We start from the raw sequence: 19871 nt of genomic DNA, 5'->3' as shown, positions 1-19871 counted from the left end.
ATATTCAGAAAGGTTTTGGAAACCTTTTTGAGGCACTTTGTAAACAGATGCAAAATTCTTTGCTGCACAACTAATTTTCAAGTTCTCTTTGTTTTCACAATGGGTCGTTCGCTCAGAATGGAAACTGCTATTTTTAAGAGAGAATATTTGGACAAATTAATGTTTATTGCACCTGGAGGCAGAAGGAAAAGTATTTCAGAAGCACAAATATTCCTTGTGCCACATTGTATTGAGTCAGTGTTACCAACAGTTAAGGGTTTTTATGGAGAGTTTATAGACTTTACAGAGAGACTTGAAATATTTTGTGGTTTCAGTAAAACCCCTTTTCCTGGAGTCAGAGATTTAGTAAGATTTATTTTTCACCTAAACCCTTGCCCACCATGGATATAGAAACTTCAGGGCTTCAGAAGTGAGACAACCGAAGAACACCCAAAAATATCCAGCTGTTTTTCACATTTCTGTTGAATTAAATAAACACATGCTTGACAATTACAAGCTAAGCTTTGCATGTATCTTTGTGGATTGTTTCCAAACACAGAACTTCATATACATGTCAGAAAAAGTAACAGAAGCAACCTAAAAGACTATGGGGATTAAAAAGCAGGGGAGTCCTGTTGATCTAGTACGGTATGTCAAAACACAGGAAAGCTCAGCAACAATTGATGTGATGCTACAGCAATAACAGGATAAAAAATAAGACAAATTGTTAGATGGCATTGGCCATGATACAGGCTGAAAAATGACATATAAATACAAAATGACAACACAAAATACATAATAAAACAAGAACAAAAGCCAATAACCTCACTCCCACAAACATGTTTAATGTTCACTGTTCAATGAGCCAAAGGCCTGGTTATAGAGATTATGTTCCCACAACATTGAAATCGAAGTATGTACTTTCTAGAGAGAAAGGACTGAAAATTCTGGGTAACTTTCTTTGAATTTTTGCAGCATTAATACTCATATAGGAAAAAGTGATGTAAAAAGTCCCAAATCAGTGATTTGAGTATTGCTACCTTATCTAAGCAGTAAAGAATGCCTCTGCTAAAATCATCTTTTTCCAAAACTCTGCCATGTCACTTCTCTTCCTAACCCTCTCTGCACTGTCTTTTTGATATATTACACATCCAACTCTGCATATTACTCTGCATATGCAGACTTCTTAGCTTTTTATGCCTGCCTAAGGCTGAAGTCCTATACACAGTTACCTAGGAGTAAATCTGTGTAGATATGTATATGGTTGCTCTGTAAATTTCTGCTTTCATGTCTGCCACACTCTTGTCCTTTATATTCTATCTCTCCAGTAAGGCTCGTCTACTGCGTTTCTTCCAGTTCTTCCATTGTAACAATGCCTCATTTTGGTAACCAAGCCACCCTACTTTTTTCAAAAAATACAATACAATAAGCCTTTGCCCTTGAAGATTTAGTTGCCCAACACTTTTCTGACACAAGTATTAATGTTTCCTAGTGTGGTCCAATCAGAAATTTTAAAATATATTTATGAACATATTACAAGTATTAATGCTTACATCAGAAAAATTACAACGTGAATTAAGCTGTAGTTAGGCCTGCCTAAGGAGGAACTCTGTTGCTGCTAAATTCAGTGTGACAACATCTAGCACATTGTTTGCACAGTAGAAGCGATAATACTATACACTTACAGAACCAATAAACGGGTAAATAGCTTGTAAATAACAAGACAGAAGTACTGTTTCTGGGGGGCAGGCAGGTGTGGGGGACACTCTGGACCTGAATGGGGTGACTGTGCCACTAAAGGACTACGTGTTCAACCTTGGAGTCATTTAGGACTCACAGCTGTCCATGGAAGCACAGGTCAATTCTGGGTACAGGGCAGCTGTCTACCAGCTCCAACTTGTACAACAGCTAAGACCCTACCTACCTGAGCCCTGTCTCGCCAGAGTAATACATGCTCTGGTTTTCTCCCACTTGGACTATTGCAATGTGTTCTACTTTTGAAGGTGACAACTAATCCAGAATGCACCAGCTGGACTTGAGACTGGGAGTGGCTGCCAGAACCATACAACAGCAGTTCTAAAATATCTACATTGGCTTCCAATACATTTCCAAGCACAATTCAAAGTATTGGCCCTGACCTTGAAAGCCCTAAATGGCCTTGGCCCTGTATTCCTGAAGGAGCATCTCAACCCCAGACACTGAGGTCCAGCTCCCAGGGCCTTCTGGCAGTTCTGTCCCTACAATAAATGAAGTAACAAGGAATCAGGCCTTCTCAGAAGTTGCACCCACCCTGCTGAATGCCCTCTCTTCAGATGTCAAATAGATAAACAACTATATGACATTTGGAAGGCATCTGAAGGCAGCCCTGTACAGGGAAGTTTTTCATGTTTGAGGTTTTATTGTGTTTTTAATATTTTGTTGAGAGCTGCCTAAAGTGGCTGGGGCAACCTAGCCAGATGGGCAGTACACAAATAAAATAATAATTAATAATAATAATAAACATGGTAGCAGTAGAAAAGCACTGGTAAGCATGTGAATGTTGGCTCGCAGGCCATAGGTTTTGCAAACACTAAGAAATAAGCAACATTTGTAGTGCTTTGCAAAACTTTTTGAGCATGGTCAGAAGTGATTTTAGGGTAATGTGACTGGTTTGGCCACTGGGCGTGCCAAATTTTAGAGTTGCACAGGGCGCCGCTCAAATTTGAGAGCCCAAAGTGTGCCATTGGCATGGTGGATGTATACAACAATCAGCTCACTAGAAGCTATCAGCCAATATGCAACAGTTACCACATAACCAAATAGTAATGTGATTAGGCTGTTAGTTGCTTATTTAAAATGGTGCAGGTCTCTTGCATTCAGAGTCGTAGATTCAATTCCTGGTATCTCTAGCTGAATGCTATATATGGTAATCAGTAGGGGGCTAAGTGAACCAATGGCCTGACTCAATATGAAGTAGTTTCTTATGCTGTGACTTCCAACAGGATGATGCGAGTGTAAATGTTCAGGGATTGCTGCTGCATAGCTGTGATCTTCATCTCACTTGATTCACTGAAGTCATAGAGGGGGTTTGATCCAGAGTAAGTTATTTGAGAATGGCAGATTTGGTTCCTTCCTAAAAATACTGACTCAGAACCGTTTTTGAAATACAGTGGGTCTTCTGTGCTGTTTATGAACAAATGGTAAAACCTGACTGAATCAGTGAGTCAATTTTTCGTAGCTTGGAATATGAACGAGCCACTGACATTTTCTTAAGTAAAAATCAACAGCAATGGACAATTTTTCTATAGGTCAAGCATGCAGAAGTCTGTTGATTAAATAAAAAGGAGGAAAAACTAATATTTTAAGAGTTGAGCTGAAACTCAAAAATATGTTTTTTTAACCTTACAGTTATATGTGGCTTAAAAACATTTTACAAAAGAAAATAGTTAATGTCTCAGAAATTATCTATATGTACTTTAGACACAGGCAGACTAAGACTTTGTGTTAATGGATGATTAATAATAATAATAATTGAGAGAACTTCACAGTAAGAGAACTTCAGGGGTGCCAACTTGAATAAAATATTGGGGGGGGGCAAGTAAGCCCCTCCCGGCATAATTGACCACAAGACATGGCACACACATACCATGTGAGTGACAATGCTCATCAACTTTAGGGGCAGCCCTCTGAAATATTTTATGGGGGGATGAAGGGACGCCTTAGGAGTTGGCTCATATGTCAGCACCACCTAATAATCAAGATGGCACCATTTCTAGCATGAAAACTTCTATGTTTCGAAAACAAACAATGACATTCAAGGCACTAGAACAAAACACGAGAAAAGCAACCAGGGCACTTCCAGAATGCTTGTTTATTAGGGATTAGTAGACTTCATACTTGCAATTTTTTTTACAGTATCCACGTGAGATCATTCCAGCAACAAAATTTCCACATTTAATCCTGATTTTCCATTTCTGAAGGGAAGGCCAATGTGTAAAGAAAAAGCTTGTTAACAACAACTTTGCAGAGTAAGCCTGCATAGTGACCGCAACAAATCAAACTTGGTAACCAAATCAGAACAAAAATGTGGAAAATTTGATTTGAAAGAAAGTAGAGCCAATCCAGTGCAGTGGTTAGAGTGCTGGACTAGGACACCAGGGTTCAAATCCCCACTCAAGATGGCCTCATTGCCATCTTGCAGCCTCAACTACCTCATAGGGCTGTGGCGATGCTAAAATATTATTATTATTATTATTATTATTATTATTATTATTTATAATAATTTTATTAATTTAATAATATAATAAATTTATTAATTTATTATTAATAAATTTATACTCCACTCATCTGGCTGGATATCCCCAGCCACTTTGGGCGGCTTCCAACAAAATATTAAAATACAATAGTCCGTCAACCATTAAAAGCTTCCCTAAACAGGGCTGCCTTCAGATGTCTTCTAAAAGTCTGGTAGTTGTTTTTCTCTTTGATATCTGGTGGGAGGGCGTTCCTCAAGGGAGAACCACGTGCGCCACCTCGAGCACCTCACAGGGAAGGTGGGAATGATGGACGTATAATAAAAACAAATATAAATAAAGCAAAGAAATGCCATTTTATATATGCACAACCATATTTTTTTCCCATTTACAATGATCACAGCATCAAGATCGACAGATAGGTATGAGATTTGGAGAAGGACTTTGCGCCCAGGCTGCTCCCAGAGTGCCTGAGCGTGTTGTCCCTATTATTTGGCACAAACTTATTGGGACTGGATGGAAGTTGGGAGAGCTTGGAGGCTTCTTCGCGCTTTCCCGGCCCTCTGCAAAGATTCCTAAGCGCCTCCTCCCGGTCCTGAGGCAGCGCGCGCCTGGCCCGTCGCAGCCAATGGCCCGCGGCCCCGGTCCCTTTCGCTCCGCCCCTCGCAGCCCGGCTTAGGGTCTGCCTGCTCTCCCATTTAAACAGCTCCGGTCGGGGCTGCTGCAGTTCAGTGAGCCGGTGTCCGAGCAACAGGTAGGAGCCTCCAGAGCGCGGAGCGCCTCCATGCCTTTCTCCTAAAGAACAGATCTCCGCGCGCATCTCTTTCTCTATCCGAGGCGAGCCTCGAGTGAACAGCAGCAGCAGCTTCTCAGCCACAGGTTTTGGGCATCTCTCTCCCTTCGCTGGACTGCTGGGCAGGATGAACAAGCGCAAAGCCGCCTTCCTCCTCTTGCAGATTGCCCTGCAGCTTTGCCCCGGCGGGGCCACTCACGCTCAGCCTCCTTCTCCTCAAGGTAAGAAGCAACAGTCCCAGCTTGGAGGCGTCCAAAAAGTGTGTGTGTGGGGGGGGGAGCCTCTCGTTTCCCTCGACGGAGCTGAACTTTACAGAAGGCAAGGATAGGGGAATAGGTGGCCGACGGTGGAATTCCCACCAGGATTAAGGGAGCGTTTCTTGTCCAGAGGCAGGAGATTTGATGGGAAACATATGGCAGCAACTTGCAGCCTCTGGTGGGGTGCCCCAAATCCATCTCTTGAGGCAAAAGAAAAGGAGCAGCTGGAGTTTAAGCAGACTTGACAAAAGAGGTTAGTTTTTAAAGCCACCTTTGTAATGGGTGATGGTAACTGCGCTGTTATGAAACCGTAAGTTTAAGGAGTTCCTTTAGAACTGAATTTTTGATAAAGCAAAATCAGAATCACTGGATGCTTTTCTTTTGAAGGGATTTGTTTAGAATAAGGATAGTAAAGACCTTTTTAAAAAAAGTTTGATGCTTGTATATGTGGAAACACATTCCACAGATTCTTGAGACTCTCAAACCTTCAAAAAGATCTGTAGGAGCACAAGGGGGTACTTTTATCTTGATTTACCTCTGCTCTTTTCCTACTCTCTTGCCTAGGAATGGAAACATCTGTTGCTTTAATATTTACAGTATGTAGAGTTCTAGCCTGTTTGAGTAGCAATGATGTGAATACAGTATCAGATATTATTTTTTCATTAATATATATTAATGAAATAATATATATTAATAGATATGCCACTTTACCTTGTAAAGACAAAACAACAAATCAAATCAAAAATTGAACAAACTAGCAATGAAAAACAGTGCAGCACAAGCAAAAGAACAACAAAAGTTGCAATAATAACAACCGGGGTCAACAAAAACAAACAAAAGCCTGACCAGGATCAAATAAATCAACTTCAATTTAGCTTAAATGCTACTTGAAAGAGCCAGGGTTATATGAAATCATATATTTGTTGCATCGACACATCATAATAAACTATGTTCTTTGTAAGAGAAAGAAGCCTAGTTGAGCCGTGAACTCTCATTCTTCACCCCCTCCTTCTCCTCTCCTGATGCAACTGCAAGGAGATCAGAATCTTGTGCTTCTTATTTTGTTTCACCACAGTTAAGTCTTGTGCTGTAACCTTAAACTGTGGTTAATCTCAACTATTGTTTGTTGAAATATGGTAGTTTTATAACTTAAGGTTTGAAATTAATTTGTTTCAGACAAATCGGCTAAGTCAGTTTGTCATATTCAGATAGCATGACAAACTGCAGATAATCAAAAATGGAAGTGAAAGCTTCTGAACTCCTTGTGAAGTGTGTGTGTGTGTGTGTGTATGTGCAAGCCAAATGCTCACCTGAATTCAGCCAAATGTCTGAATTCAGCCAGAGCCTGATCCTGGTGGGCTTCATTGGGGTGGCAATTCCACATAAAGTCAGCACCACACCTGTAAAATCCTTGCTAGACATATTATGAACCTCATTCAGTAAGAGTATCTGCAGCCTCTAAATTATAGCTATCAGGATTCTTTGGGGTGTGTGCACTAATTTAAATGTGCTTCAGAAATTTGGTGTGTACACAGCCCTAAACATGCTAGTGATTAAATTCCATTAAACTTGGGATTTTATCTAGTGACAGAAGACAGCTTGATGCAGCAGAGGCTTCTGTTAGCAGAAAAGGTAAGGAATGTGATTTTTACATATTCACCCTCAACAGCTGCAGCCCTCATCTGTTCCCAATCTGCTCCCAGGGGTTGGGAGACTTGCTGGAACAGTATAAGGAGCTGCCAGGGAAGGGTGAATTAGTGAAAATAGTTTGCCTCCCCATTCCAGTGTCAAAACCCCACTGTTGGGTCAAAGAGCCTTTAATAAGCAGAGGGACAGCCTTAGATACATTCAATGTAATTTACCTCTGATTAGGATGGTGATCCTGGAGATACTTTATTATTGATTCCAGATGGGGATAATTATTCAGCTTTGAATTGGCATTCATTACTGTATATGATTTGATTTAAACAGTAGTGTCTCATACGTTGCTGTGTTGTTAATATTACAAGGACAATAGCATAGTAGTGTTCTTGAAAATGGGGATGAACAGTTTTTGTAGCTGATACCTGTTTGCAGATCACATTTTTATGGTTTTGATTTTCCCATGTAGGCACAATGCCCCGCTGGTGCTAATTACCTTTGCAGAAAGGGCATGTTTTTAAATACAAGCTGTTTAGTGGGCTGTGTGATGATAGATTGTGAAGACACTAAAGAATCATTCGTTCGAGATTAATCAGTTAATCAACTGAACCACCTTGACTCCTTTCATGCATTACCCAAAGGCTGTAGGTATGAGTAAGAATGAAATCTAAAATAAATGGAATGCAATGGAAAAGAATCTCTTTCATGCTTCTCAAGCGGAATTATTTCAATGAGTAGAATGTTGAATATGTTGTGAAGATGCATGTAGGTTATTTTTTTTTGGAGCTGTATTATATCTATTAACCTAATGTATGCCTCCCTAGAACTGTAGAGTTGGAAGGGACCCCGAGGGTCATCTAGTCCAACCCCTGCAATGCAGGAACCTCAGCTGAAGCATTCATGACAGATGGCTATCCGACCTCTGTTTAAAAACATCCAAGGAAGGAGAGGCTCCCATGGGAGCCTGCTGAACAGCTCTTATTGTCAGAAAGTTTTTCTGAATGTTTAGTCGGAATCTCCTTTCTTATAACTCGAAGCCATTGGTACGAGTCCTACCCTCCAGAGCAGGAGAAAACAAGCATGCTCCTCCCCCCATGTGACAGTTCTTAAAATACTTAAAGATGGCTATCATATCTCCTCTTTTCCAGGCTAAACATACCCAGCTCCTTCAGGTGCTCCTCATAAGGCTTAGTTTCCAGACCCTTTATCATCTTGGTTGCCCTTTGCACATTTTCCAGCTTGTCAGCATCCTTCTTAAATCATGGTGCCCAGAATTGGACACAGTATTCCAAGTGTGGTTTGACTAAGGCAGAATAGGTAAAGGGACCCCTGACCGTTAGGTCCAGTCACGGACGACTCTGGGGTTGTGGTGCTCATCTCGCTTTACTGGCTGAGGGAGCCGGCGTACAGCTTCCGGGTCATGTGGCCAGCATGACTAAGCCGCTTCTGGCGAACCAGAGCAGTGCATGGAAATGCCGTTTACCTTCCCGCCGGAGCGGTACCTATTTATCTACTTGCACTTTGACGTGTTTTCGAACTGCTAGGTTGGCAGGAGCAGGGACCGAGCAACGGGAGCTCGCCCCGTCGCAGGAATTCGAACCACCAACCTTCTGATCGGCAAGCCCTAGGCTCTATGGTTTGGACTAAGGCAGAATAGAGTAGTACTATTACTTCCCTTGATGCAGCCTAGAATAGCATCAGCTTATTTTGCTGCTGCATCACACTGTTGACTCACGTTAAGCTTGTGGTCACCCACTCACTGGATTAAGGATGATTTATAAATATTGCAGAGCAATTTTAAGCCCCTAATCCACTGGCTGGAGGGGGTTAGTATGGAGCAAAGATTTGGGGCCGGGTGGGGGGAAATATCAGAGAAAAACAATATGCCTATGACCAACTGCAAAACCATGACCAAAGAGAATAATGAATGAATTGAGGGAAACACTTCAAAAGTTTGGTTATAAAATTACATTGTTTTTATTATAAAGTTAACTTTTGAAGCCTATTATACTATTTTTTTCCAAGAAATTAAGGGTGCGTGCATAGCAAATATATACAAGACTTGAAACAACAGTATTACAAGCCCTAACATCTATCTAAAAATGTATGCAGTCAGGGTTTTCCCATTGATTTTCCTGAACTGTAGCTGCCTTCTCACCATTCTGGGGCTGCATTGCTTTAACTTCACTTGAATTGGGGGGGGGGGAATATGGTGTTCTAACAGAACAGATGTGGGAAAGATGGTTTTGTTTTGATTCAGGAGACTTAGACTCCCCCCCCCACTAAGAATCTGAAAAAGCTATCATTGGCCATATTGTGAGTGTGCCCACAGTCCTCAAAGAAGTTTGCAACAGTAATATTGTCCACTGTGAAGGGATTTCAGTTTTGTCTAAATTGCTTCATTATGGTTTCCTAAATTTAAGTACAGGTGGTTGCTAGTGAAACACAAGATGAGACTGCAGTCCCTACATATCTGGGAGTAACGTACCTTAATTAAACTCAATAGGATTTACTTTAGAGACCTGCACTGTTAATAGAGCAGGAAAGTGAGCAAAATGTGAGTAGAAACAGAAGGTGGAAACAGGACAGGAAAATATTTAAAGACAAAGTACAAAGTTTAAAGGACTCCATTTTGAAGGCACTGGAATGACATAAACTGTCAGGAGCATTATTCCAAAGGAATCTGTACCTTTTATTTAACAAAAGCTCCTTAAAATCATAAAGAGCCTTTGGAAATATATACTTTGTTAGAGAATAATGATCCAATGAAATGACATTATTTCATAAAGGGGTAATCCCACTATAGCGAAGCAGTGCAGTCCTATACATGCCTACCCAGAAGTTAGTCCCATTGAGTTTGCTGGGGCTTACTCCCATGTAAGTGAGTAAAGAGTTGCAGTCTGAGGTCCTTTGTTATTTTCCTTTGAAATCAATGAGCATTAAAAGTTGTGTGGGTTGTGCTTTTAAGTTTCCAATGCATCATGGTCCCTCATAAACTACACTTGGAAAAGCTAGCCACCCCACACACCCCCTATTTTGAGTTGGAGGCTCATCATTCTGGAAAAGTTTGAGAATCTGTTTCTAAAGCTACCAGTCTGCGTCCAGGTGGCTGTTGGAGTGCATGAACAATTGGTTTAATTCACTCTGGGAAGTCATGCATTCTGTGTACACTTGCAGGCTAATAAGCTTTTGTAGATGTTCAGCCCTTCTGTGATAATTAACCTCTGTGAATGTCAGCAGTTAGTTCTTCAAATAAGCACTGCTAAGTGTGTGGCTTCAGAAGACCATTTACCCAAAGGCAATTTAACATGGCGTCCATTTAAATCCACTTAGTAAATTGGTTATCTGTAAGAAGCTACCAACTGATGGAAATAATTTTACCACTTCTCAGATTTTCAGTCAGTGTAGATATGTTAAATAATCCACACCACATGGCAGGATTATTACATTGTGGTAATTTAGCACTCTGCTATTGTATAAATCTAGGCAACAATTTTCCATCTTCATAGGACTGAAACCAGGGGCCTGGTCTCGCACATCCTGGTGAAGATACAGGATAGTTAAGGAATAATCACATTCTACCACACACGTAAACATAGTGTGTGCAACAGGTGCTCTATTTCAGGTATGAGGAACACATGACCGTCCAGATACCTTTGGATGACAACACCCATCATCCCTAACCGTTCTGGCTGAGGCTGATGGGAGCTGGAGTCTAACAGCATCTGAAAAGCTACAGGTTCTCCACCCCTGTTCTAAATGGAAGCCAATGAAAGCTCTTTTGGAGAAGGAATCCCAGAAACCTTTCGACAATGTGCACACTTCCATGTGAAGCGCTTGTATTTCATAATGTTATCATATGTGTGATGTAAGAGAGGGGAATGTGCAAGCCAGCAGCACAAAGACTTGCATAAATCTCCAAATAGTATCTAACCATTTGCTTGTATCCCAGGGCCCTTTGCCTCTTCTCAACTTTTCCTCTTCTTTCTCTCTAGTTGGTAAATCAAAAAGCCAAGACCTTGTTTTTGCTTCTAAATGTGTGTGCTCTGCTGTTTTATCATTCTTTACAAATATCTGACCTTTGTTCCCCACTGTCTCTTTATATGGCACTTTTAATAAGCAAATAGTTTTATAACCTTGTCTATTCAGTGATCTCTCACTTCAGCAAAATACCATCCAGCAGAACTGTGCTCTTTAGCTAAATCCAGAGTGTCTCCACCCAGAGCCAGAAATAAGTCCTGTCTGCTGTGAAAAATGTACCACCTACAGGGTAAGCTTGCAGGCAACAGTATCCACACTGTAGCTTGTATATGAGTACAGTTTGGTCAGGGAGCTAGCACCATGTTAATTCCTGAAAAAACAAAGTTTAATTTGATTCTTGGCTTCTATAAAGTCACATGAGTTTAATTCAAAGAGCTGTATATCCAGAAGGAACACATTTTAATTTGACTACAATTAGTAAGGTCATTAGACTTAAACTTCTTTTCAGATCAGACTTGAAGCAATCTAACAAATAAATTATTGCAATCAATTAAGCAACAAGCATAAAATAAGCATAGCCGCTTATGATGTATAAATGTTTTCCATCTTCCTGATGTACTTTTCACCAGGAGATTGGTGATATGTCTCTTAACACTCTTTATTCTTTCAACACAGTTGGGTTAGTGAAGGGAGATTTTAAATAACACTAATAATCATTGGAAATTTATTGATTTATTTGTATCTGTAGCCACCTCCATCTCAAATACTCAGACCATGAAAAAGAAAAAGCTTTCCTTTTAGCGAAACAGAATAAAATCTCACCTCTTTAAAAGCCAGCCCAAGGAGGAATTTCTTGTAAGTTCTTCTGAAAGAATAGATGACTGATTTGTAGTGAGTCAGACCATAAATCTTTCTTGTTTGGTACTACAGGTGAAACTGTCCACAGCTTCAAGGTGTTCCCAAACAGGCCACCTGAAAGATACTGTACTGTACTTGTAACAGAAGATGCATGGGATTTAATCTGCGACCTTCCACAAGCAAACCATGTGGTTACCACTCACTGAGCTATGACTCACACCAACTAAGGTGGCTTGAGGCAGTTTGAATCTGCAGCTGCAGAGCTCCATTTCTCTCATTGAACTAAATCGGCCCTTAAATGCTCAGGTTGGCATTTGGGCAAGGGGAAATGCAAAGTTGGGGGTGATACTGGTGGTGAAATGGAATTTCCTGGAGGAGGACGTAGCTGATTGGCCAGAAACTGAAACAGGAGCATTCCTGGTTTTGTTTGTTTTTATTTATTTTTCATGGTACAGAAAATACATTTTGAGTAAACAACAAACAACTTATCCTAATAAAATTACAGGCTTCTGTCATGCTACAGGAGCTTTCCTGTTGAAAGGACGAACTGCACAATTTTATTGAAGTCCCACTTGTATATTATTTATAATAATCTACTTAGTGAAATCCTTCTTATCTCTTTATAGTTTTTGATCTTCTTTCTGCACCCAACCAGAGGCTAGTAAAAACCTTCTTGCAACAGACACTGGCCGATCCTACACTGAATGAAATTTACCTGCTGTCGACATTCAGACTGCAACCCAAAAGCACAGCTGTTGTATTTGGGCTATATTCCTCCACTGAAAACAGAAAATATTTTGAATTCACAGTTATGGGACGGGTGAATAAAGGTAAGTCCTACAAAAGTCGGTTGGGTGGGTGTGAAAGCAATGAATAAATGTTATTTTATTGGGCATATTCTCAAGAAGGTCTCTCACACAAATCTTCTACAATTAGCTTACATTTTTTGGTGAAGCTTTAATTCATTTAATTAATGTTTACTCCTGGAATTGTTTTTACCGTCCTCTTAAACACCACCTGAATACTTCTGTGCTGCTTAATATCCTTCTTAAATTCTGGTGCTCAGAGTTTATTGCAGTATTGGAAGTCTTATCAGTACTGAGACTAGGAATGAAAGCTAATGTAAATATAATTCCAACACTTTGCTACTGATTTTTATTGCCTACTTGCATACTCATTGCATTCCACGCTTCAGAGAAGTACGAGAATTAGCTTATGGCAACATCCTGTCTCTGTGTTCTTGAACAGCCTTGATTCCCCATGTTGGGAGATGGGGGCTGGCATCTTTCTGCCAACAAACTTCCCACTGGCAGTGATGAATGGTTCTCAAAGAACCAAGTCAAAGGTTTTTCTTTCTTCCTTTTTCCCCTTTGGGAAATCACTGTTTCAAATTACTGAGGAATTTGATAGATACACGCACATGCTGCATTCAGCATATGAAAGATGGGAACTTAATTTAGTTGATCCCGAAGTTTAGCTTTGACTGTGCAAGATAAACATTCCTGTTGCAAAGGCCTTATAAAATCAGCCACATGACAGAAAATGCTCTTGGCTGAGTGGAATGCGCTTGTTTAGAGCCATAGCACTGACTTGTGTGGAACTCTGCCATGCTATGGTAAATTCATGAATGTACAGCATGAAAAACGTGTGGTGTTATCTACAAAGGGAGGAATGGTTGTGCAATTAGAATAAACCTACTAACTAAAATTGCATGCTAACCAATTACAGAAACGTTTAGTTAAATTGCCTTTAAATTGGGGCTGCAACTCGTTAGTGATTGGTTAGGCTAAGAGATTTAAAAACTTTTCATTGACTAAAAGGTGAGTCTTTTAAAATGCATTTGGTTGGATCAAGGGCAGGTCTATACAAGTAAACCCCACTGAGTTAAATGGAACTTAATCCCAAGTAAGCATGCACAGGATTGCAGGCTAACATTGCAATCCTGTATATGTCTGCTCAGAGTGAGCCCCATTGAAGCCAGTGGCGCTTACTCCCGGGCAAGTGGGTGTAGGATTGCTGCTTAAAGAGGTAGTCTGGGGTTGTTTCTAGAGCCAATATTGTCATTTGAAGCCCAGGTGACCTCAGTAGCAAGCGTGCCTATTTCCAATTCATTCACTACCCACAACTGCATCTGGACTGCAGTACCCCAGCCACAGTACTACATGCTCCTTTAACCTCATTTGTAGCTCTACATGGGACTGCCCTTGAAGATGTTCCAGAAGTTGCAGCAGCTGCAGAATGTAGCTGCTAGATTAATAAATGCCACAACAAAATAGGATATTACACAGATCCTTAAAGAGCTGCACAGGATCCTGATTTGCTACAAGGACTACCTACTTTCAAAGTATAAATCCCTATATTTGAAGCCCAAATATTTGAAGGAGTGTCTCCCATTATCTGCTGTCCCATGCAATAAGGTCTGTAGGAGAGGCCCTTCTAGTGTTTCTATTGGTGTGCATGGTCCATTCTACAGTCAAGCAATTCATGGCTTTCTATCTGTTGTGGCGCCCTAGTTATGGAACTCAGTTCCACTGAAGATACATTTCCCCCACTCTATCCTTCCTATGTCAAGTGAAGACCCATTTGCTTCTTCAAGCTGTGGGAGATAGGAAGAGTATGTAAGGTAGTCTGACTTCTGTTGTAATTATATTCTACTGAAATTCCTTTTTCTGCTTTTAATTTTGATGTTTTGATATGTTATGTTTTATTGGAATAGTTGTATAGCACCCTGGTAACCTTCAGATTGAAGGGTGGTTTAGAAATGTGACAACAACAGCAGCAGCAGCAGCAGCAACAACAACAACAATAAATAATTGTTATAAAGAAGTTTGTTATAAATCAGCAAATAAAGAACATGTGTCTTGCTTTAGAACAAAATGTTAGTCATATAAAAATTAATGCAAATATAATCTGAGAGCTAATGAACTGAGCTTGAACCCTGGGAGTACAGAGGAACTGTGGGTTGGTGATTCCCATGTCCAGAAGATTGGCCAGTTGCCTATTTTCAATGGGGTTGCACTTACTCTGGAAAAACACATTCAGGGTTTGTGGGGGCCCCTGGATCCATCTTTGTTGCTGGAAGCTCAGGTAGCCTCAGTTGCTAGGAGTGCCTTTTACCAGCTCTAGCTGTTACGTCAACTATGGTGATTCTTGGGCAGAGATAGTCTGGCCATTATAATGCACCATTTGTGGCCCACCAAGCCAGGTGCAGCCCAGCAGTAATTTATAGAACTCTTCTAAATCTCTGAAAGTCACAAATTATGCACTCTTGATGGGATTCTCTTGAAAACATAGAACCAAATAAACATAAGTCTTAGAGGTCTCTGAAAGTCTTTGTGGGCTATGCAAGTCTCTGAAAGAAGCAATGGGTCAGATTCTTATCTGGTGAAAACAAGCCGTAAAGCTTTGTTTTATGATGTCCAACGCTGCCAAAGTGGTCCGCGAACAGACGTGGTGAACAGTGATTCCGGATATACCCACTGTTTCGTGGAATTCTTCTTCAGCACAGCAGAAGGACACAGAAATGTTTCATAAGCCCATCTATATGGTGAATGGAATTGTATAACAATTGCTATGGTTACTTACAGCAGTAATTTATGGCAGCTCAGCAGGGACATGACTATCTGAGTTGTGTGGTCTGACTGCCAGGGGTGCTTACTGGCCAATGCCTGTTGCCATTGCCAGGGGCAATATTTTCAAAATTCATGTTTGCTGCTTTTTAGTATGACAGAACAGTTTTATACCAATATATCTACATATGCACTCAAGGAACCCTTAAAAAATACAAGAGTTTGGTACTTTTTTCCCTCTGTGTGATGTTTTGGTATTCCAGAACATTCCTCTCCCCGCCATCTCTTTTCACTTGTTTCCCTTAGGATTGTAACATATTAAAGCAGAATCCGCTTGCAATCTGGCCTTCTCGGTTTCATAACTGCATTGTCCTTCATGATGATTTCACTCTCGCTCTCCTAAAAGAGAAGACGAATTCTCTTGGAACAGGGGTTTCCAAACTGGTTGTGGACCACCAGTGGTCCATCAGTTTCACTTTAAAATTAATATTTATTTTAAATTGTATTTTATTGCTTCTTTTACTTCTGTGGTATTTTACTGTATTATAAAAAAGAAACTATAAAAATAAAGTTACAAATCTACAGCATATAGCACAGTGCATTGCAATTGCTACAACAGGTTGAAAAATCATTAAGTGGTCCACCAAAACCAGTAGCAATTTTCAAGTTGTCCTTCCTAGGGCAAGTGGGTGAGGAGCTTGGGAACCACTGCCTTAGAAAGCAGGCTAAAAGCTGCTTGTGATAAGTTTAATTTCATTGCCTCCATTGCCACATAACATCTAAAGGAAGTACAGTGGTATCTCGGGTTACAAACACTTCGGGTTACAGACTCTGCTAACCCGGAAGTAGTACCTTGGGTTAAGAACTTTACCTCAGGATAACAGAAATCTTGCACTGGCAGCACGGCAGCAGCATGAGGCCCCATTAGCTAAAGTGGTACCTCAGGTTAAGAACGGACTTCTGGAATGAATTAAGTTCATAACCAGAGGTACCACTGTAGCTGCAATTTAGGGATTAGGAATTTAGGGATTATTCTGCAACCAGCCTTCACCACTACATTGGTACAAGTATAAACAATTCATGGTGGTTCAGGGGTAATGCTATAGTTCTGTTAATAAGGAATGAATAAATTCTTGGCTATCGCATTAAAGGCCTTCACTAAAATGCTGCTCTGCGATTTATCAATTGACTACTGAATTTGTAATTTACTATTGAATTTAATGCATTAAAATATTAAAACTGCATCCTTTTCATTCTTCTCAAACCATAAGGACTTGTTTTTTTAAAAAAGTGAAGAAATGAAAGTATTTTTTAACCAAGTCAATGGTGTTCCAGAAGTGGACAGTGATCACAAAAACATATGCTAATCCATCAAAATATATGCTGCAGACTCCCCAGATACATCCATGTCTACTTTTCCCCCTCTCCTGACCTTCTCACCTGGATATACACTCAGAGAAAAGACTGCCCATCTTTTAAAAATAGCATTTTCTTTAAAAGTTGTGTGTGCTCACTTAACAACCGCTCTTTGAAGCCTATTCAGATATCCAACAGGATTTCTGCTATCCTAAATTGAAACTTTTTTTTACTGCCTTTCATAAGCAAAGCAGCAGGGACTCTGGTTTTCTCCACAGTGAAAATGACTGAAGTCTTCATTGTCCATTGGCACCATTAAATTCAAACTTTTCCTGCAGTGGAAGGGTGCAGCAACACAGATGGTTTAAATATAATAAGGTCTTTGGTCCGTCCTAGCAAGCATTTCCCTCTCTGCTCTCTCCAAAAAAAGTATTCCACCCCCTCAGATGAACCTTGATCTTCCATCCAATCCAGCTGCCCTCCGGCAATCCTGTCTCATGGCCATTTGGCCAATTGTGAGCTCTTTCACCCCTTTCCTTTATCTATCTTTCTCTCATTCTCTGCTGGATTTATCCAGTCTTGCTCCAGATGCAGGATCTTTCTTATAGGGCTTGCCAGATTCAAAGCTGGAGAATGCTCACATATATTTAAATCTGCAGTAGAGATTCCTCTTGTCTGTTGCATCTCAGGTCCTGACAGCACATGGCTGCACAGGAGATCACTGGTAGCTTTGTTCCTGGGGCAAATAATGCAAGGGGGAGGGTTTATTTTTACAAGGATTACAGTACACAGAGAAAGGGCTAAATCCCTCCCTTCCTCTTATCATAGTCCTTTTTCTTCCCTCAGTTGCTTTTATTTTCGAAGGGGGGAAAAACCCAAGGCATGTTCAGTGTTCTTCTAATGTGGTTGCCACTTACATAGCAGCTTTTAGTAGATAAAATGCTCTATGGTCTTAACTTTTGTACCTTTGCTTAACAAACCATCAGGGCAGATCTAATCCATGAGATAGTGGGGCCAGTTCCTAAAAAGGAAACTGGACTTGATATCTCACAAATTACATCTAGTTTGGTCCTGAGGGAGCAAATTTGGAGCTACATTAAAGGGCAAGAAATTATAAGTTGTTCAGTTGCTGCATATAATTTAGCATGGGGAGAGGTACTTTCTGGAGTTTTCTTTCCAGATGTCTTTAGCCAACTCTGCTGCAGTCCTTACTTATTTCTGCTTTAATAATATGAAACGGAATCTGAGAACCAGAAACTAATTCAGGGCCACATACAAAACAGAACTGAGCTCCTACACCTTCATGATTTATTGAAGATCATTTCTATACCACTTAATATATAAGAATAGATCTAAATGGTTTTTAACATACTAGGAAACACAAAATTGCTTCTTTTAATCCTCACCATCATTAAAATTTCTATCTTGCCCTTCCTCTCCAAGGACCCCCAGGGTTGCAAACACTAAAGTGGTAAAAGAGCACAATTAAAATGAAAACCCATTGAAAAAATGTAAAAATATACAATGAAACAAACAATTAAAAGTACAGAAATGCCTGGAACTGTAGAGATGGAAGGGACCATGAGGATAATCTAGGCCAACACTCTGCAATGCAGAAATTTTTCACCCGATGTTGTAGCATGCATAAAAGGACCAGTTTCATGGATTGGGGAAAGGCATGGGCAAAATATGTCTTCAAAAGATGTCTCAAGCAGATGACTGATAGATAAAAGTTGTGTAGAAGGAGGAACCCTGTTGAAATTCCTTCTTCCACACAACTTCTAAAGGTGCAGGAGGCCCTTCCTCTTTTTGCATCTGTGATCATGGAGAGAGCTGGAGCTGACGGGTGCCCCCCTCCCTTTGTTAGCTATTTTATTTTTATCTGCATCTAGGACAATACTCCACATGGTATATGCATTTACAAGTGATTTGTTAACTAGAGCTGTCGCAACAGACACGATCGAACCAAGAAAAGCTGAGCTGGCTTTCCTTAACTTTCCGCAAACTTCCTGCTCCATTGGCAGAGGTTTCACTGTGTACCAATTATACTGTGTTCTTGCCTTACAATAATGTTATTTTGTTCTAGTTTCCCTTCGGTATTTGAGGAGCGATGGGAAGTTAAATGCTGTGATCTTCAGCAACGTGCCACTGGCAGATGGGAAGCGCCGCTCAGTCCTCCTCAGGCTAAGCGGACTGCAACGTGGCTCCAGCAAAGCGGAATTGTACGTGGACTGTGTGCAGATGGATTCCATTCAAGATCTGCCTAAAGCCTTTTCAGGACTGTCACAAAGCTCAGAGGCAGTGGAGTTACGAACACTGCAGAAAAAAGCACAGGTGAGCAGCTGTAGAGGAGTGATGGAGTCTTCATGCAGAAGCTCCTCTCATGTCAGGGTGCTTGCTGATTGGGTGGAGACACATGCACTTCATTTGTCAGGCGCAGGATGGAGAGGGAGCAGGGGAGATTCATGAGTTATCAGTCAAGTTCTTCCCCTCAGTCCTCTTGGAGAGAGATTCGTGAGTATAACCTTCCCTTGCAATTGAAGAGCTCTGTGGCACTACCAGAGAACTTCTTATATATATGAAAGGAGACCAGTTAGGGTTGCTAACGCGGGTGGCGCTGTGGGTTAAACCACAGAGCCTAGGACTTGCTGATCAGAAGGTCAGCGGTTATCCCTGCAATGGAGTGAGCTCCCGTTGCTCTGTCCCAGCTCTTGCCAACCTAGCAGTTCGAAAGTACGCCAGTGCAAGTAGATAAATAGGTACTACTACAGCAGGGAAGGTAAATGGCATTTCCGTGTGCTCTGGTTTCTGTCACGGTGTCCCGTTGCACCAGAGGCAGTTTAGTCATGCTGGCCACATGATCTGGAAAGCTGTCTGTGGACAAACACTGGCTCCCTCATCCTGAGAGCGAAATGAGCGCCGCAACCCCACAGTCGCCTTTGACTGGACTTAACCGTCCAGGGGTCCTTTACTTTTACCTAACTTTTTTTTAACCAGAGAACTTCTTACATATATGAAAAGAGACCAATTAGGGTTGCTAACTTTTATGTTCAACAACTCTGGCATCTCAAACTGAGCCTGTCTCTCTGTGTACTTTTATGAGGAAAACCAACTTCTCTTTTAGTTAATTGACTTAAAGTTACGCTGAAATCTAGGCATGTGCTGTATTCCTTTTGCCTCTGATACAAAGCAACTTTAATTTATT

The 19871-nt window shown here is 40.8% G+C and overlaps 1 protein-coding gene across 2 annotated transcripts in view; it reads left to right on the top strand.

Moving 5' to 3' along the window:
- Positions 1-4896: 4896 nt before the first annotated feature.
- THBS4 (thrombospondin 4) overlaps positions 4897-19871 on the top strand; it is a 36842-nt gene continuing 21867 nt past the window's right edge. Inside the window, exons 1-3 of one of the 2 annotated variants that reach the window (XM_053407839.1) lie at positions 4897-5225; positions 12368-12571; positions 18753-19000. In XM_053407839.1, the coding sequence (XP_053263814.1) occupies positions 5132-5225; positions 12368-12571; positions 18753-19000 (546 nt within the window). In that variant the 5' untranslated portion in view covers positions 4897-5131. Of the gene's footprint in view, positions 5226-5344; positions 5515-12367; positions 12572-18752; positions 19001-19871 lie in introns of those variants that run through there. The other variant, XM_053407837.1, reaches the window with a different exon arrangement.

The sequence above is a fragment of the Podarcis raffonei genome, chromosome 11, assembly GCF_027172205.1.
Source record: "Podarcis raffonei isolate rPodRaf1 chromosome 11, rPodRaf1.pri, whole genome shotgun sequence".
NCBI lineage: Eukaryota > Metazoa > Chordata > Lepidosauria > Squamata > Lacertidae > Podarcis > Podarcis raffonei.
Note: the sequence above shows the minus strand (reverse complement) of the source record. Positions and strands in the feature narration are given on the sequence as shown.